This window comes from Bacillus rossius, chromosome 8 (genome assembly GCF_032445375.1).
Source record: "Bacillus rossius redtenbacheri isolate Brsri chromosome 8, Brsri_v3, whole genome shotgun sequence".
Taxonomy (NCBI): Eukaryota; Metazoa; Arthropoda; class Insecta; order Phasmatodea; family Bacillidae; genus Bacillus; species Bacillus rossius.
Genome location: NC_086336.1, coordinates 57595153 through 57610142, shown reverse-complemented (window position 1 = coordinate 57610142; position 14990 = coordinate 57595153). Strand labels below are relative to the sequence as shown.

Sequence of the window (14990 nt, the reverse complement as noted above, 5' to 3'; positions counted from 1 at the left end):
GGTGGTGTTTTCTGCTCCTTGAAAATTTCCCAACTAATTTATTTTATATTATTATTTGTAACACAAAATTGATTTTGGTAATTAGTGGATAAGATAGAAAAACATAACAGCTGTGAGCGATAGCCATTATAAAATTCATGACACTTTTTTTTCCTTGCATCACGGCAAACATAATATCATTCACTGTTAATGCATAAATAAAATATTTACTTTATTATATCCTAGAAGGATCTGTACAGTAAATATTTACACATTTAAAAGCACTCTTGTGACAAAAATAAAAATTTCCGAGAGAAAAATAACTGCAGACATCAACACTAGTACAGAGAATTCTTTAAGTTTTACAGAAAACCTTAAAGGCAATTTATAATTTTGAATAATTACCTGAGACAATACTAAACATTTAGCAGACAGAAACTTCAAATACGGTCATTAGTAGGGGCATGCAGATTTCGCGAAGAGATTCCGAGATTAGTTTATTTATAAGTTAAAAGACTGTAGCACCGCCTGTGTTTCGTGATTGGGTGAATTTCTTTCAGGCGCATGTCGATTGTTACAGCACCAATCACAGCTATTGAGCGTGGAAGCAAACGCATCCTGAGTGGCTCAGTCAAAAAAAAAAAAGAAACGACTTCTCTCGTAGACGACCGCTGATCACAAGGAAGGAAACCTCTGGTGCGGGGTATATGTACCTTGTTGCAATCTAATAGGCGTTCAGATTTATTCGCGAAAATTTCCTGGCCCTAGTCATTGGTTGTGTTTATAAAAGTTTTGGTGTGAAGCAAACAAATATTTTTTTGTTGTGGTCTTGTTCAGGTAAGTTTCCTTCCCCTAGTCATTAGTTGTGTTTATAAAAGTTTGGTGCGAAGTAAACAAATATTTTTTTTGTTGTGGTCTTGTTCAGGTAAGTTTCCTTCCCCTAGTCATTAGTTGTGTTTATAAAAGTTTGGGTGCGAAGCAAACAAATATTTTTTTGGTTGTGGTCTTGTTCAGGTAAGTTTCCTTCCCCTAGTCATTGGTTGTGTTTCTAAAAGTTTGGTGCGAAGCAAACAAATATATTTTTTGGCTGTGGTCCTGTTCGAGGTAAGTACTGCGCAACTCACCTGCGACGTCCGTCGCGGGCAGAGCGTGTCCGAGGTGAGATACTCACGTGGAGCTGTCGACTAGCGACATGCTGTCCGACTCTGTGCGGGCGTCCGAGCTGAGGGACTGGAGCTCGCTATCCTGGCGGGACACGGGGTTGTAGGGGGCGTAGGGGAGGTAGGGGTGGTGAGCATGCTGCAAGTACGCCCTAGCAAACACAAACACAAAGAGCGTGACCCTCGGCGCGGGGGTGGGGGGAGGCACGGCGTCCAGGCATGATGGCAGCCAACACACTCATCCAAACAACTGAAAACTATTACCCAACGAAGGAATGCAATATCAGTCAAGCAAAACAATTTGCAATAAAAAATTAATTCATACTACTTTAAAAAAAAAAAAAATTTCAAAACAACACCTGAAGCTGCAAGTTTTTTCATACTAAAGGACTGGCTTCTACAAATGCCAAATTATCAAAAATATTGTGTTCAATGAACAGTAAAAAAAAATTATATTTAAAATGCCTAAATTTCACATACTTTAATATATTTGAGAAACCATTAATTTTTCAAATACAGAAGATTAAAATTGAAATAAATAATAATAATATACTCTCCCTTAATTGATAACCTCTTACACAATCAGAAGAACAAAAAAACAGAAAAAGAATAAATGTAGCTGGCCTAGTTATTTTAGAAAAAAAAAATATTTTTAACAAAATTAAACAAATAATTTTATAATTTTTAACTATATACTTGTGCAAAAAAACTTTAGAAGTTACAAATAAACTACATATTCAAAATGTAATTAACAGCTGAAATGGTCACTAAATTGCAAAGGAAAACCACATCCATGCCAAAAAAAATAGCATGCACAAAAAAACTGCATCAACGTAAAGAAAAAAAGCTTACAAATGCTTGCAAAACTACTCAATGGTTAAAAAAAATCAAATTCCTACGAATAACAAAAACACCATCTGCTTAAAAAATACACCCTCAAGCTATACTTATCTTCAGATGAAATTCATAATTTCTAGCAGGATAACCTATTTAACAGCTGGGAAAAAAAAAAAGAATATTTCTCCAATGCTCAACACAAACTGTACATTTGAGGAGAAATAATTCCAAAGCTACTTAGTACTTACCCCAACTGCCTTAGCAGTGCCCGCTGGGTAAGCAGACACTTTGTACAAGGTAAACATAGTTGTAACAGTTAAAATTAAATGCTAGTGTGTGACCATGATGCAACTAACATATAGTAGAAATCTGAACTAACACACTTCTGATTTCTAGTGGTTGGCACACGTGTGGTAATTAGCTGGTAACTAAATTTTCAGAAACAAAAAATGGTATAAAAGGGAATTACAGCTCAAAAGTTTAGTCACAAAGGTCAATACGGTTGTGTGAATACTACTACGTAGGTACTATCTTCCAATGAAACTAAAACAAAATTACTTTTTTATTACAGTGAGCAAAAATTAATTTTTTTATGGTTCACATCTTAATAAAAAATTTTTTCCAGATCTGAAAACCTAAAAAAAAAAAAAAAAAATTATGAAACAAAATTTAACTTAAATACATAATATTTGGTACTCTGTGATGTCATGAAACAACCCCAGAAAAAAAATTGTAAAAAATACTCGCTAATTGAATGGCATCGTTATTAATTTCTAATGAAACATTTTTTTTTTCCATCAGATACAATATTTTTCTAACAAAGAGAATTTCACACGAGCAAATGAAAACTAAGTAAAAAATGTCACGTGTACTAACCTCAAAATTGTCCAAAATTGATAATTATGATGCTGACTGAACCTCATTTAAATTTATATGTGTATTTTTATAAGAGACACTTGTAAATACCGTAAAACGGGGTGAATAGAAACAGCGGGGTGAATAGAAACTGTCCATTTAGAGATTCAGAAAAACTATAAATCTTCAATGAAAAATCATTCCTAACAATGTTGGCAAATTACTTCAAAAATATGAGGATTAAAAAATTAATGGTTTTATTCACAAATACCTTCTTAGCAGACTGTTTCTATTCACCCCGTTTTACGGTATTTACAAGAAAATCTAAGTAATAGAGAGTTTGCAGCAACTCGACCTCTTAAATAATCGCCAGGCTCATTACTCCACTCGATGGCATCTCCACAATAAAGCAAGCGGAAAGTGGCCTTCAAATCTACCGGAGGGCGTGGGCCACCCACTCACCCCACGTAGGCTTCGGGCTTGGGGGTGAGCCCCGAGGCGCGCCGCTTCTGCGTGGCGATGAGCGTGTCCCTGGTGAGCGGCAGCAGGGGCGGGGCGGTGACCAGCTCGGCGTCCTCGTGCAGGGTGGGGAGCGGCCCGGGGCCCGGCCCCGCGGCCGACGCGTCCCGCCCGCTGCCCGACGAGCCGGATGACGAGGACGTCGAGGGGGAGGGGGAGGTCTGGGCCGACGACTGGGCCGCCTGCACGTGCCGCAGGTACAGCTCCGAGCCCAGGAAGTTGGGGTAGGTGGTGTCGTCTATGAGGCGCTCCACCTCCTCCTGCACCCCGTCGAACACTCCCCCGTCCAGCAGGTCCTTGCCCTCCTTCACGCGCCGGTGCACCTCCTTACGCAGGTCCTCCGGGATCCCCAGCTGGGTCTTCACGAAGAAGCGTCTGCAACCAGCAGCACGCTCCCCAGCGTCAAGCACATTCAGATCTTTCTTTCGAGATTTTAATAACATTTTCTTAAGAATTTTTAAGTCACAGGATAATTTTCACACATTAAAAGCAAAATTAAACATAACAAAAAATATATCTACTATTTGCACGACCGATACATTTTGAAATTCGAAAGGTAAAACATTTTTAAAGATAATTTCTACATGATTTAAATGGTAGGTCTTCAACTTTTAACATTTAATGTGCAACTACAAACTAAAGCAAGGTGTAAAAAAAAAAACTAGCAAAATGATGCTAGGGATTAAAGTTTCGTGACATCATCCAGCACCGTTACCGTTCGTTTCGGGACCTTTTCCGCGGCTTGCACAACCAGTTCCTCGGTTTCCTCACTTTGACGTGGACGACACTCACTTGTAGATGACCTTGACCATGTGGCTGATGATGTCGGGGTCCTGCTTCTTGAGGCCCTCGCAGGCGAACCAGAAGTTGAGCGTGTCGACGTGGCCCTCCTGCTCCAGGTAGCGCTTGAACAGCTCCACCCCCTCCGGGTCCTCCAGGAGGCTGCGCAGGTTGCACGCCCAGCGCAGGCACGGGGGCGGCCCCTCGCTGCCGTTGCCCTCCCCGCACTGCCCTTCCGGCTCGAAGCCCAGGGGCGCGTCTGTATCTGCCACAGCCACAGCCACGCCTCGCAACTTGCCCACCGTTCCGAACCCGGCGGCACAGCAGTTCACTGTCATTCTGCTTTTCAAGGCATTAATCTCGGTCTCACGCTCCATGTCGACTTTTTCATTTTATTTAGGGCTGGGCCGAGGCCGATCACCGATCACAATAATCGGCCGATTTTAACACATCTGCATCGGTACCGATCTGCAAATTATTTACCGATCAACAAACGCCAATCATTACATACTAAATAAAAAATTAATAAATACCGAATTAAGCTTAAAAATGCAAAGTTGTACATTTCAAATTTACTTACAAAATAACTAAATAAGGTAGGCCTTTAGTTATTTATTTAGAAAATCATTTGTAGATAATATAAAGCACTTATTTTCAAAACCCGTGAAAAGTGTCGTATGGGTACTTTGGTTTGTGGGGTGGGAAGGTCTAGAAATAGTAGAAATAGGAAATACTTAGCTTACATTATATTATTGTTCATTTTTAAAAACCAATGAACAAATTGTTTTCTGTCAGAAATGTTAAATAAATGGTAAGTTATCATAAGGTAACGTTTTTATTAAAAAAATTTTATTTTTATTATTAACATTAAACAAGCTATAAAATTCTTAATTTGTCTGATCGGCAATGATCGGCGCCGGTCATCGGCGCAAGTGATTGGTATCGGAATGATCGGCCCAGCACTAATTTTATTATTACCTTTTTTAGTGCTTTTCTAAAATTTTAACTTGATAACTCTTTTGCATTTGTTGTTCTGTTACACATATTTTCTACACATATTCACTTAGTAACTATCATGGGTGTAGGCAGTTGCGCAATTGATAGTGACAAGATTATACGGCGAATTGCGATAAAAAATTTAAATAACACCGAAAAACATGTCAATACACTGCATAACACCAACATATGGTCTCACTAATTTCCTACACACGAACTTCGCTGTGGCCACGGCAGAGTGTTCGTCGTCACCGAACGACAACTCCGTGGCGTGAGAGAAAGACGAGGCACAGCGGCTCACCTCCTCCAGGCGCAGTATGGCAGGCCAGGCTGGACCTCCTGGGGGTGAGCGCAGGGGAGCTGCCCCCTTGCTTGAACTTCTGGGACGAGCCCCATGTTGACGAGAAGCCGGGAGAGTGGGTGCCCCCGAACACGGACGCACACTCTGTCTCCTCGCCTGCGCACAACACCACCACGGGTTCCCAGCGGCAGGCGCAAGCACCGAACTGCAGTCGACTGCACCAGTTTCTCGAGAACTACATGTGCAACCATAAAATTACATGTAAACAATAAAACATGAAACTTATGAAATTCAAGCGGTTAAACAGAATATTAGAAATTAACATTTTGATAAAATGAAGTCTAAAATTGTATTACTTCAGGGTTAATATTTATAATCATTCCATAAATGAACTTATTCTTATAATTTACTTTACATCAAACAAACACAAGAATAATATTATTGAAACTATCAGTGGAAAATAAAAATCATATTTGAGGAATGTGTTCTTTTTCTCTCTGGCAATTAATGGTTTCCAATTTCAATTTGACCTTTCATAAATTCTTAGTAATTTTAACTTTGATTGTGAACCAAAAAAAAATCATGCAATAAATACGTGCAGATTCTTATATAGGCCTACATTTCTTTTTGAAAAAAAAAATGTCATTTTAACCAATTTTGCAGGTATCATATAATACTGACTTCTTTTATTTACATGATTAGATATGGTTTTCTTTAATTCATTTTACCTATTCAACGTTTCTAGTAGATATATTTGGGAAAAAAAAATCATAAAAATAAAATAGATGCATCAAATGATAATTCATAAATTACATAAAAATTTTAAACAAATTTATTTTTTAAGAAACTGAGAGGTATTTTGTTTCTCCTTCTCCAATGGACTTGGATATTGGTGTTACGTGTGCTGACAAAAATTATCTTGAATATATTGTACTGTCATTATCGTAGTCATGAGTTACAGGCATAGAAAAGAGAGGGAGGGATAGAAAGGCCACTCTCTGAATAACAGCTAGAACGCTATTTGCAGCGCTGTTGTGGCCGTGCACAGTACTAACCGTATAAACATTGGTGGAAGAATTACCTAAGTAGCTATTTATGCTAAAACCACCTATGTCACAAGCTAGCATTACTATTGAAGTTTGCAATCACATCTACAGCATTAAGAGGGTGGAGAGTTTTCAGCTTCTCGACGTTTATTCTCTGTATCCATTCATTGTATATCGTTTCTTCGTAAACTGGGAAGCGGTGTCTAACAGCAAATTTATCATCGCAACCAGCCACACAGCATTTTCGTACACGTGGCGGCATTGTATTTTACTTAATACGTAATTTTATACTCAATTTAACAATCTTACCTCAATGAAAATATGACCACTAAATAATTGAATAAATAAACGCCAGATATTTTCCAGTTTCCACCTACGAAGCAATAAGCAAGTAACACGCAAATAACCTAAAGTCCTAAACAAAAATACAAAAGAAAAATTGCTGTCATTACAAATGAGCCTTGGCAACGAATCGTAAACAAACATTGAGCAGTGAGCACACTAGCGCTCTTACGGTCGTGCACACAAACAAAACGTTGTTCAAGCATCTCTCTAATGAGTGCACATCCCGTGGTTACAGGAGAAACATATTTTATGTTTCCTTGTTTCTCTGTGGCAGTATGAAAGAATGGGGGTTTATGAAGGCACTCAAACAGCAAAGTTGAATGGCGTGGTTGTCGCGGGGAGCTGACCTGGCACCGGGGGTCGCGGAGAGTTCTTGTCGAAGCTGTGGTCACCTCCTTCTCCCTGGCCCACAGAGCTCATCCTGTCCTGCGCCGACTGTAGCTCAGGGCGCGCGCTCCGGGACACAACGGCGGCTCACAGAGGCCACACATTGCACACTGTGCGCACCAACGCCTGCAACACACACACGTGAACGAATGAACGAGTTTGAGGGCCCCGCACACCTGTGTGCAGAGCGACTTGAAAACTACTCACGACATCAGAGTGGTGTCTGTTTACTGAAATTGTTTATGAATACACTGAAGGCGGACAAGTTGTTCCCTTTCCGTATTTTTTTTTTTTTAACTGTATTTGACAAAGAGTGAAAATAGCCAAAACGTGTGTTTTCAGAGAAATTTTTAGGCGTGAATCATCCGGTACAGATTCTCGAAAGCACTCAAGGGACTTACCTTACATCTTTATCTCCATTCATCTAACAGTGTCACGGTTACCACACAAATATCATAGTAGCCCTATGCACGATGAGAAGACTGCGCTTAGAGGAGATAAGACTGCGCTTAGAGGAGATAATACTGCGGTAGAAGTACCAGCAAGCGTCACATTTATCACCCTGCCTCACTAACACAAGTAACCTCTGACTAGGAGGGCCCCTTAATGTTTTATCGAAAGGATTCGAAGGATTCAATAACTGAGGAAAAAAGATTTGAAGAAAAATATTAGAGGAAATTTACTACGTCAAATATTTTTTCTTCATACCTGTGCTGTTACCATTCTCCCTACATATTGTACTTCTAACATGCAATTATATAAATTAAAATATGTATTGATTCTGGAAACTTAGTTTGAGAAACAACCATTTAAAAGTTAGAATGTTTCAACACCATAGTTGATATTTTTAATTTACTGTACATTAATTTATGTAGGACACTTTGCACCTAGTTTCGGATTCGAGGGGTATATTGGCGGTACTCTCTGGGATTCTAATTCGAGATTCCGATTTGAGAAAATTGGGATTCGACCCATCACAGAACAGAGGAGATACCAGCATTTTTTGTCGCGCAGAAAGAGAGTCTGTCTTGTTGCTCAGGTCACGGGATCGATCCCGGCTGCAGTTTTCAGCCAAAGTGATCTTTTCATCCTCACTCCAGAGGAATGCCAGTGCAGCTCCTTGATAGAGACCTTTGCCATTCTCCTTCTCTTAAGGTTATATTCACTACAGTGAATGGTATTTTAAATAAGTAATTCTATAGGTCGGCACATTCTGCGACCCAGTACCGATCGAGCCACTCACATCCTGAATCATTCGGGCGAACCCAGCTGTTGACTTTGGCTGCTGGGTAGCATTACTGCCGGTATTTTTATTTCATTGTTACTGCCGGCTTTTATTTCACTACACCCCTTCCTGTTTTCTAGCAAGTTACAATTCACATTTCACAAGTAGTTTCTGTAATGATCTTCAGAAGGGATCTGAATCACAGGTGCAACTGATAGAGACTTTTTTAAACAGTAATGCCCATATTCATTTTTTCTAAAGAGCAGCTTATCACTACTACTTCTTTTAAATGCCATTGTCCATACGTTAATTTTTCTTTGGTATTCCTGTTTACAACTATTTTGACGTAATATAATCCTGCAAAAGAGCTAATCCAACATGGTTGTAGTCCCAAATTTGCCGGATCAAAGATCTATTACTGTATTTGATATCAGGCTGTTTGCCATTGCTTAAAATGAGACTAATAAAATAAATAAAACACAAAACTAAACATCACAAAATGAACACAAATAATCAATTTATATTTGGACATCTTAGAAGCAGTACTCAACCTTTGACAGTTGCACTATCAGGCAACCATTTTGTTTTGGATTGCATGCAGTAACATAACATTTCTAACTGAAAAAATTTATACCATATCATAAACATGTATTAGTACTTTTTATTTGTTTATTGCAATTATTGGGAATTCCTTTATATTCTAACATTATTGTGTTCTGTATATATTAATTTTGTGTAATCTTTATTTAATTATTTCCTTGAAATTTTTATTACTTTTTTTTATTTTATAGTTCATGAGCTCATAATTTTCAGGATGATATGTAACTTATGTAATTCGAAAGCCTTCATTACTAATTATATGAAACATTTATTCACTGGAAACAAGTATTCAAGACTATACCCAGCTGTAAATAAGGGAAGTTATTTTTTTTTTCTTTTCATTCCTGCGATTTGCAATGAATAAATTAATAATAAAAGTGTTATAACCAAACATAATGTATTCACAATTCCCTTCAGGAAACGTTGTTCCAACATAAGTAAGATGAATGTCAGTAATGATGAAGGACAAAGGAGTATCCAGCTCAAAACAGCATGAGGAGATAGGGAGGGGGGGATTTTCTGGGATTCAACTTCTTTCATAAGGAAGGAGGGTCCATGGCATCATATAATAATAAACAATCACCAAAAAAAATGTTCATTAAAAAAATATATTTTATTTTGAACAACGGATGAGGATTAATTTTATAATTTTCTCTAATACAGAGCCTTACTCCTTGTTTTACTTATTTTTTCCACATCAGAAGATGGGCAACTTCCCCCTTCCCCCCTCCCCGGACACAGATATGATGATGCATATGACTCAGGTGTTAATTTTTATATTTTTATTTTAATGTGGCCGGATGCATTAAGTATCACATTTATGTATCACACGAATGGATTGAGCCCACCCTTCAGAGTGACTATTAAAAAGTAAAAAGTTGATACTCAAGTTGTTTGGAGCCTACTATAATGTTGGAGGACCTATTCTGTAAAACCTACAGGGGCATTACTGTGTGCCATAAAACTTTAACTTTGAGTTACTAGAGTCAAAAAATTTCAGAACTAAGCATTAAGTATATTTTAAAATTAAAATTAGTAAAAAACTTTTTATGGCTGTGGAGTTATAAAATTAATAACTTGACATTTGGGGGAAAAAAAGTTAAATTCAGATAGAAACTAACTAAAAGATATTAAGTATGTACATCAGTAAATAGGAATTCAAATATCTGAAAGCAATTATATTTTGATCTGAAATTACTTGAAACTATTTTTTTTTATTAAAACATTGATAGCAATTTTTTAATATATATGACATTAAGAAAATCATTAACAGTTAAATTTTTGCGAAGAAAAATAAAATTCTACAATCATCTTTGCAATATAGAAGTCACAATAGGATGCTGGAAACTGTAATTTGTCGACACCATCAACCAACGCTCGCCCAGATAAAGCTGGCAACCTCGCATTCCCTTGAAATCGATTGATCAATACTGAACTGATGGCTCACGGGTAGCGTCGCTTTCAAAGTTGCGCTGAACAAAGAAACTTTTAGGAAAATGCTTTATTCACCAATCATAGAGCCTGTCATATTATACCTTAAAGCTTTCCAACCGAGAAGAAGAAAAAAAAAGTAGTCAAACAATACTGGTGCAAAACAAGAATGAACTAAATACACTTAAACTAAAATAAAGGATTCCTCAAAAAAAAAAAAAAAAAAAAAGACAACACAACTCAAAACAAAATGTATTTTAATAAATCTTTCACATTTCTAATCAATTTCAATTATCTTTCAAACTAACTACCCTAAAGATTAAAATTTAATAATGCACAATCACTACAGGCATACGCCTCTTCTACACAAGCAATGCACGAAACGTACCATTTTCCTCAGTGTTGATTCTAAACGCGCAAAACAACGTTTACACAATGGCCAGCAAAAAAGACTTAGCTAACACCAGTGACTTTTGCTGCCAGAGTCATCCGCGAGCAACAACCTATTGATGGTCGAGTGGTCCGGGTATGCGCAATGGGAGGTCCCAATGTATGCGCACAGCATCCCCCTGCAACTTTTAGAGAGCAAAATCGATGTTCACCGCGCGATAATAATTACCGACGCTCCCATTGGTGAGTCATCATCTGCCTTCGATTTCTGCCCGCAGCTTCTTGCCCGGGAAGCGTACCATTCAAAAAATCTGAAATGCTGTATACGCAACAAAAGAGATGTATCACAGACTCCCTTATACCTGCTCCAGAAATATGATGGGAGAACAATAAAACCTTTATTCCTTTCATAAAATTTTTTTGGCAGGATGGTTTTGAAGGTTCAAATACCTACTTGAAGAGGTTTTTGATTGGCAGATGTCTAGAACTAATACTGAACCACACAAAGCACCATTCTACCCAGGGCTGTCCATTCAGTGCAAGAACTAACCACATGTGTTCTAAAAGCTACAAAAATTTCACGTCCAGAAAAATGTACAGTCCGTAGAAAAATATTTTAATACTTTTTTTCTCACTAAATATTCATTTTAAAAAATTAACTAATACTGTAAGGGTATTTCATACTCTTATCTATTAATTTATCAAATATATATATATATATATATATATATATATATATATATATATATATATATATATATATATATATATATATAATAGTCAACATATTGTGTTTGAATAAAATGTATACCAATTTCTAAAAATATTAGTACAAGTTATTTTTATGCATAAGCTTGCACTAAGACCCAAATTTAAAAAAAAAAATAGTATTTAAAACTTAACTTACGTTGTAGTTTGCATAGCAGAAATATAAGACATACCATAAATTATATTTACTAAACTATTTCCTTTTAATTATGTATAATATCCTATTAGTTGAATTTATTTATCAATAATTATACTTTTATTATCACTATGAAAACCAAAGAATAAATTATTTACTGTAATATTACATGATCATATGAAACTTGTGAGAAAAATTGGGACATTACTATTTTTCATGCTTTTTTGCCAAATTAAAATGAAATTGAAATGCAAATACAAAGTTTCTTGAAACTTTAAGCTTAGTCATTCTCCTTCCTCAACTTTTAATCTTTATAATGCTATTAGTATATTTAACATTCAATACCTAATGGCTGTAGTTCTATATAAATGATGCAATTGTTGATTTAATTAAAACAAACCAATTTTAAGACTAAAATACTTAATTATTTTTGAATGTATTTTGGGGATGATGTGTGAAATACCTTAGATGTTGCAGCATAATTCATGATGGTGATAACAAAAATCTTGTTCGTCTAAACAAAAATCTTGTTTGTCTAAATAAAAAGCTGCTAGTTTTTGAGTTACTAGTTAATCCAAATTGCTGACAATATAAAAGAAAAATATATATCTTTTCGCAGTTTCCAAAACTTCTGAAATGTTTCACCGTCAGCATGCTCACAACACTATAATACTTCATAATACTATTAATACTCTACTGTATAATAACAAATTTTAAATACTACAGTATAATGTCATTTTCTTTATATTTTTATATAGATGTTTTCAATAACATCTGCTCGTTACATTTTATGATGTCAATTTTTGGAATCACTCTGATGATCATATCAACCTGACAGCTGCAAAATTTAAACAAAACATTTGTTAACTTACAAGAAATCATAATTTTACTCAAAAGCGATAATTGCTCACCCATGGCCTCCACCAATGAATGTTCAATAGCTTCTTAGTCACGCTGAGATTCAATCCACAGTTTTAAGAGTTAAACGTACATAAACTATTCTGGAAAAAACTAAACTCAAACTTAAAAATAATAGTGAAGTAGAAAGTAGAACGTGAAGAAAGAAACTTGCATGTTTAATTTGCAACCTAGATCTTCAATATTACTACACTAAGTTTTACAAATTAGGCCTTACACATAAATACTAAACAATAATAGATATTTTAAACACTTAATTTAAACCTTAAATATTGTTTACTAACAACCAGGGTTTTGCTTTTTAAGTGATATTATATCAACACTTATTAATAACAAAAATATATATATAATTCTAACTTTATTCACTCTTTGTCCAGTTATTGGACCAGGACCCAATAAACACAATTTTCCGTGCCCTTCTCTATTCTGTTAAATAAGAGTCCTCTCCCTTCCCCCCCCCCCCTTTTTTTCCGCTAAACTTGCATCCAGTTACTGCTGATTTTACCTACTAGCCTCCATCACTAAAGTAATCAAAGCTAGTTTTTTTTCCCCACTTGAAAGATAATAAATTATAATAATTCAAAACAATTTTACAAACCACAATTGTATCAACATATAACAGTTTGGTGCAAATAAATTTGTCTCAGAGAAAATTTTGTTTAAAAATAATAATTGATACAAAGAAACTTGTAAAAATACCTACACGTCTATAAGCAACACAATATTTCCCATAAGCACACTGAGTACGTGCGGTAGTCCCGTGAAACATACGTGTGTTATCAATGGTGTACAGGAAAAGGTAGAGCCGTGAAACATACGTGTGTTATCAATGGTGCACAGTGCTGTCAGCTCTTATCACTGAGCTCTACTAAGGCAAGGCGAAAATGAGCCCTCTTACTATTTATTCTTTACAGTACACATACAACTTTAATTCATTCAGTTAGGTACATAATATGGTCGGATTTGGCACAGACACTTCTAGTTCAGTCTTTTTTGTATCTGAATAACCCTACAAGATTCTGTTTTTTTTTTTTTTTTTTACTTGACCTCGGTAAATTTTTATAACCTTTACTTGGCTAGGCAAGGGTCAATAATTCAGCACCAAACCCATCATGCATGACTGAAGTTAAGTTTACAAAAATCAAATTGAGTTCTGTAGGTTCGGCGGTAGTGCTTTGAATACCAGTACCTTAAGGGGCCCGCCTCGTCAGGGGTGTATGTGTGTTAGTGAGGCGGGATGATAAGCGCGACGCTCGCTGGTCCTTCCAGCGCGGTATAGCCTCTAAGCGCAAGGCTCTGAACTGGCGCGCATTCGTCTCGTCGTCACAGGATAACTGTGAAATTTGAGCGGTGACCGTAACATTATATGGCGGAGAAATGAAGATAAAGGTGTTATGCAAGCCCCTCAAGTGCTTTCAAGAATCTGTACTGATTGTTTTATGCCTAAAAATTACTCTGAAAACACGCGTTTTAGGCATTTTAACGCTTCTAAAAATACAGTTTAAAAACTTAATCCGAAATTAAAAGTACTTTTCGGGCCTCAGCGAACTCTTAAATGCTATTCGTAAATAGGTCCCACTCGGATATCTTGAGTAGTTTTGAAATCGCGTTGTTTTTCCTGAAGCTCTGCACACCGTATGTGTGCCCAGGTAGGCGGACCCCTTAAGTCTTTTTGTAAATTCCTCCACCTTAATAATTTTTTTGCCCTTGAGGGACTCAATAAAACTCCAGCCATGTGTAAATTTAAAAGCGCTAAACCAGTCAATATCATAATCATAATATTTTTTTTGCTAAATGGTGTAATGTTTCATACAAATGGACTCACATCAAAAGAAACAACTGATGTTATGAAATAAATTTTAAAGAAAAACATAATGTTTCATCTGCTTCGTCAGTTCTCTACATGAACATTACTGAACCAAGTAAATAAAAGGTGTTGGTGTAGTTTAATATTTCAGGATTAGGCACAGCAGGCATAAGACAACACCTCCAGAACCACCGGAGACCGTGTGAAAACCATCCCATACACCCACTGCTTTCCAACTTTCGATGAGGAACTCTGTGGAAAACTCAAATTTAGAGTTCAACACCTTGTCGGCACAGATCATCAGAGGCAAATGAGAAGTATAATGGAGCAGCCATCAAACAATGCACAGGTGTGGGAGTCGGGAGCACCCACAGTCAATACTGAATGGATACTGCCTGAAGCAGCTTTTTGGTCCAGCTCATGGTACATGCCATGTCTGCACAGACACCCAAAAACATAAGGTAAAGAGTAGTGATTTCATCATGGAAACAATTTAAAAGTTCTGTATAA

At 36.7% G+C, this 14990-nt stretch overlaps 1 protein-coding gene across 3 annotated transcripts in view; it reads right to left on the bottom strand.

Annotated features, from left to right (window-relative positions):
- Positions 1 to 14990, bottom strand: part of LOC134534994 (axin) — a 55447-nt gene that overhangs the window by 24185 nt on the left and 16272 nt on the right. Inside the window, exons 1-6 of one of the 3 annotated variants that reach the window (XM_063373798.1) lie at positions 13377 to 14982; positions 7166 to 7331; positions 5428 to 5583; positions 4143 to 4395; positions 3294 to 3725; positions 1151 to 1291 (exon numbers count right to left, since the gene is read on the bottom strand). In XM_063373798.1, the coding sequence (XP_063229868.1) occupies positions 1151 to 1291; positions 3294 to 3725; positions 4143 to 4395; positions 5428 to 5583; positions 7166 to 7238 (1055 nt within the window). In that variant the 5' untranslated portion in view covers positions 7239 to 7331; positions 13377 to 14982. Of the gene's footprint in view, positions 1 to 1150; positions 1292 to 3293; positions 3726 to 4142; positions 4396 to 5427; positions 5584 to 7165; positions 7332 to 13376; positions 14983 to 14990 lie in introns of those variants that run through there. The other 2 variants (XM_063373797.1, XM_063373799.1) reach the window with 2 other exon arrangements.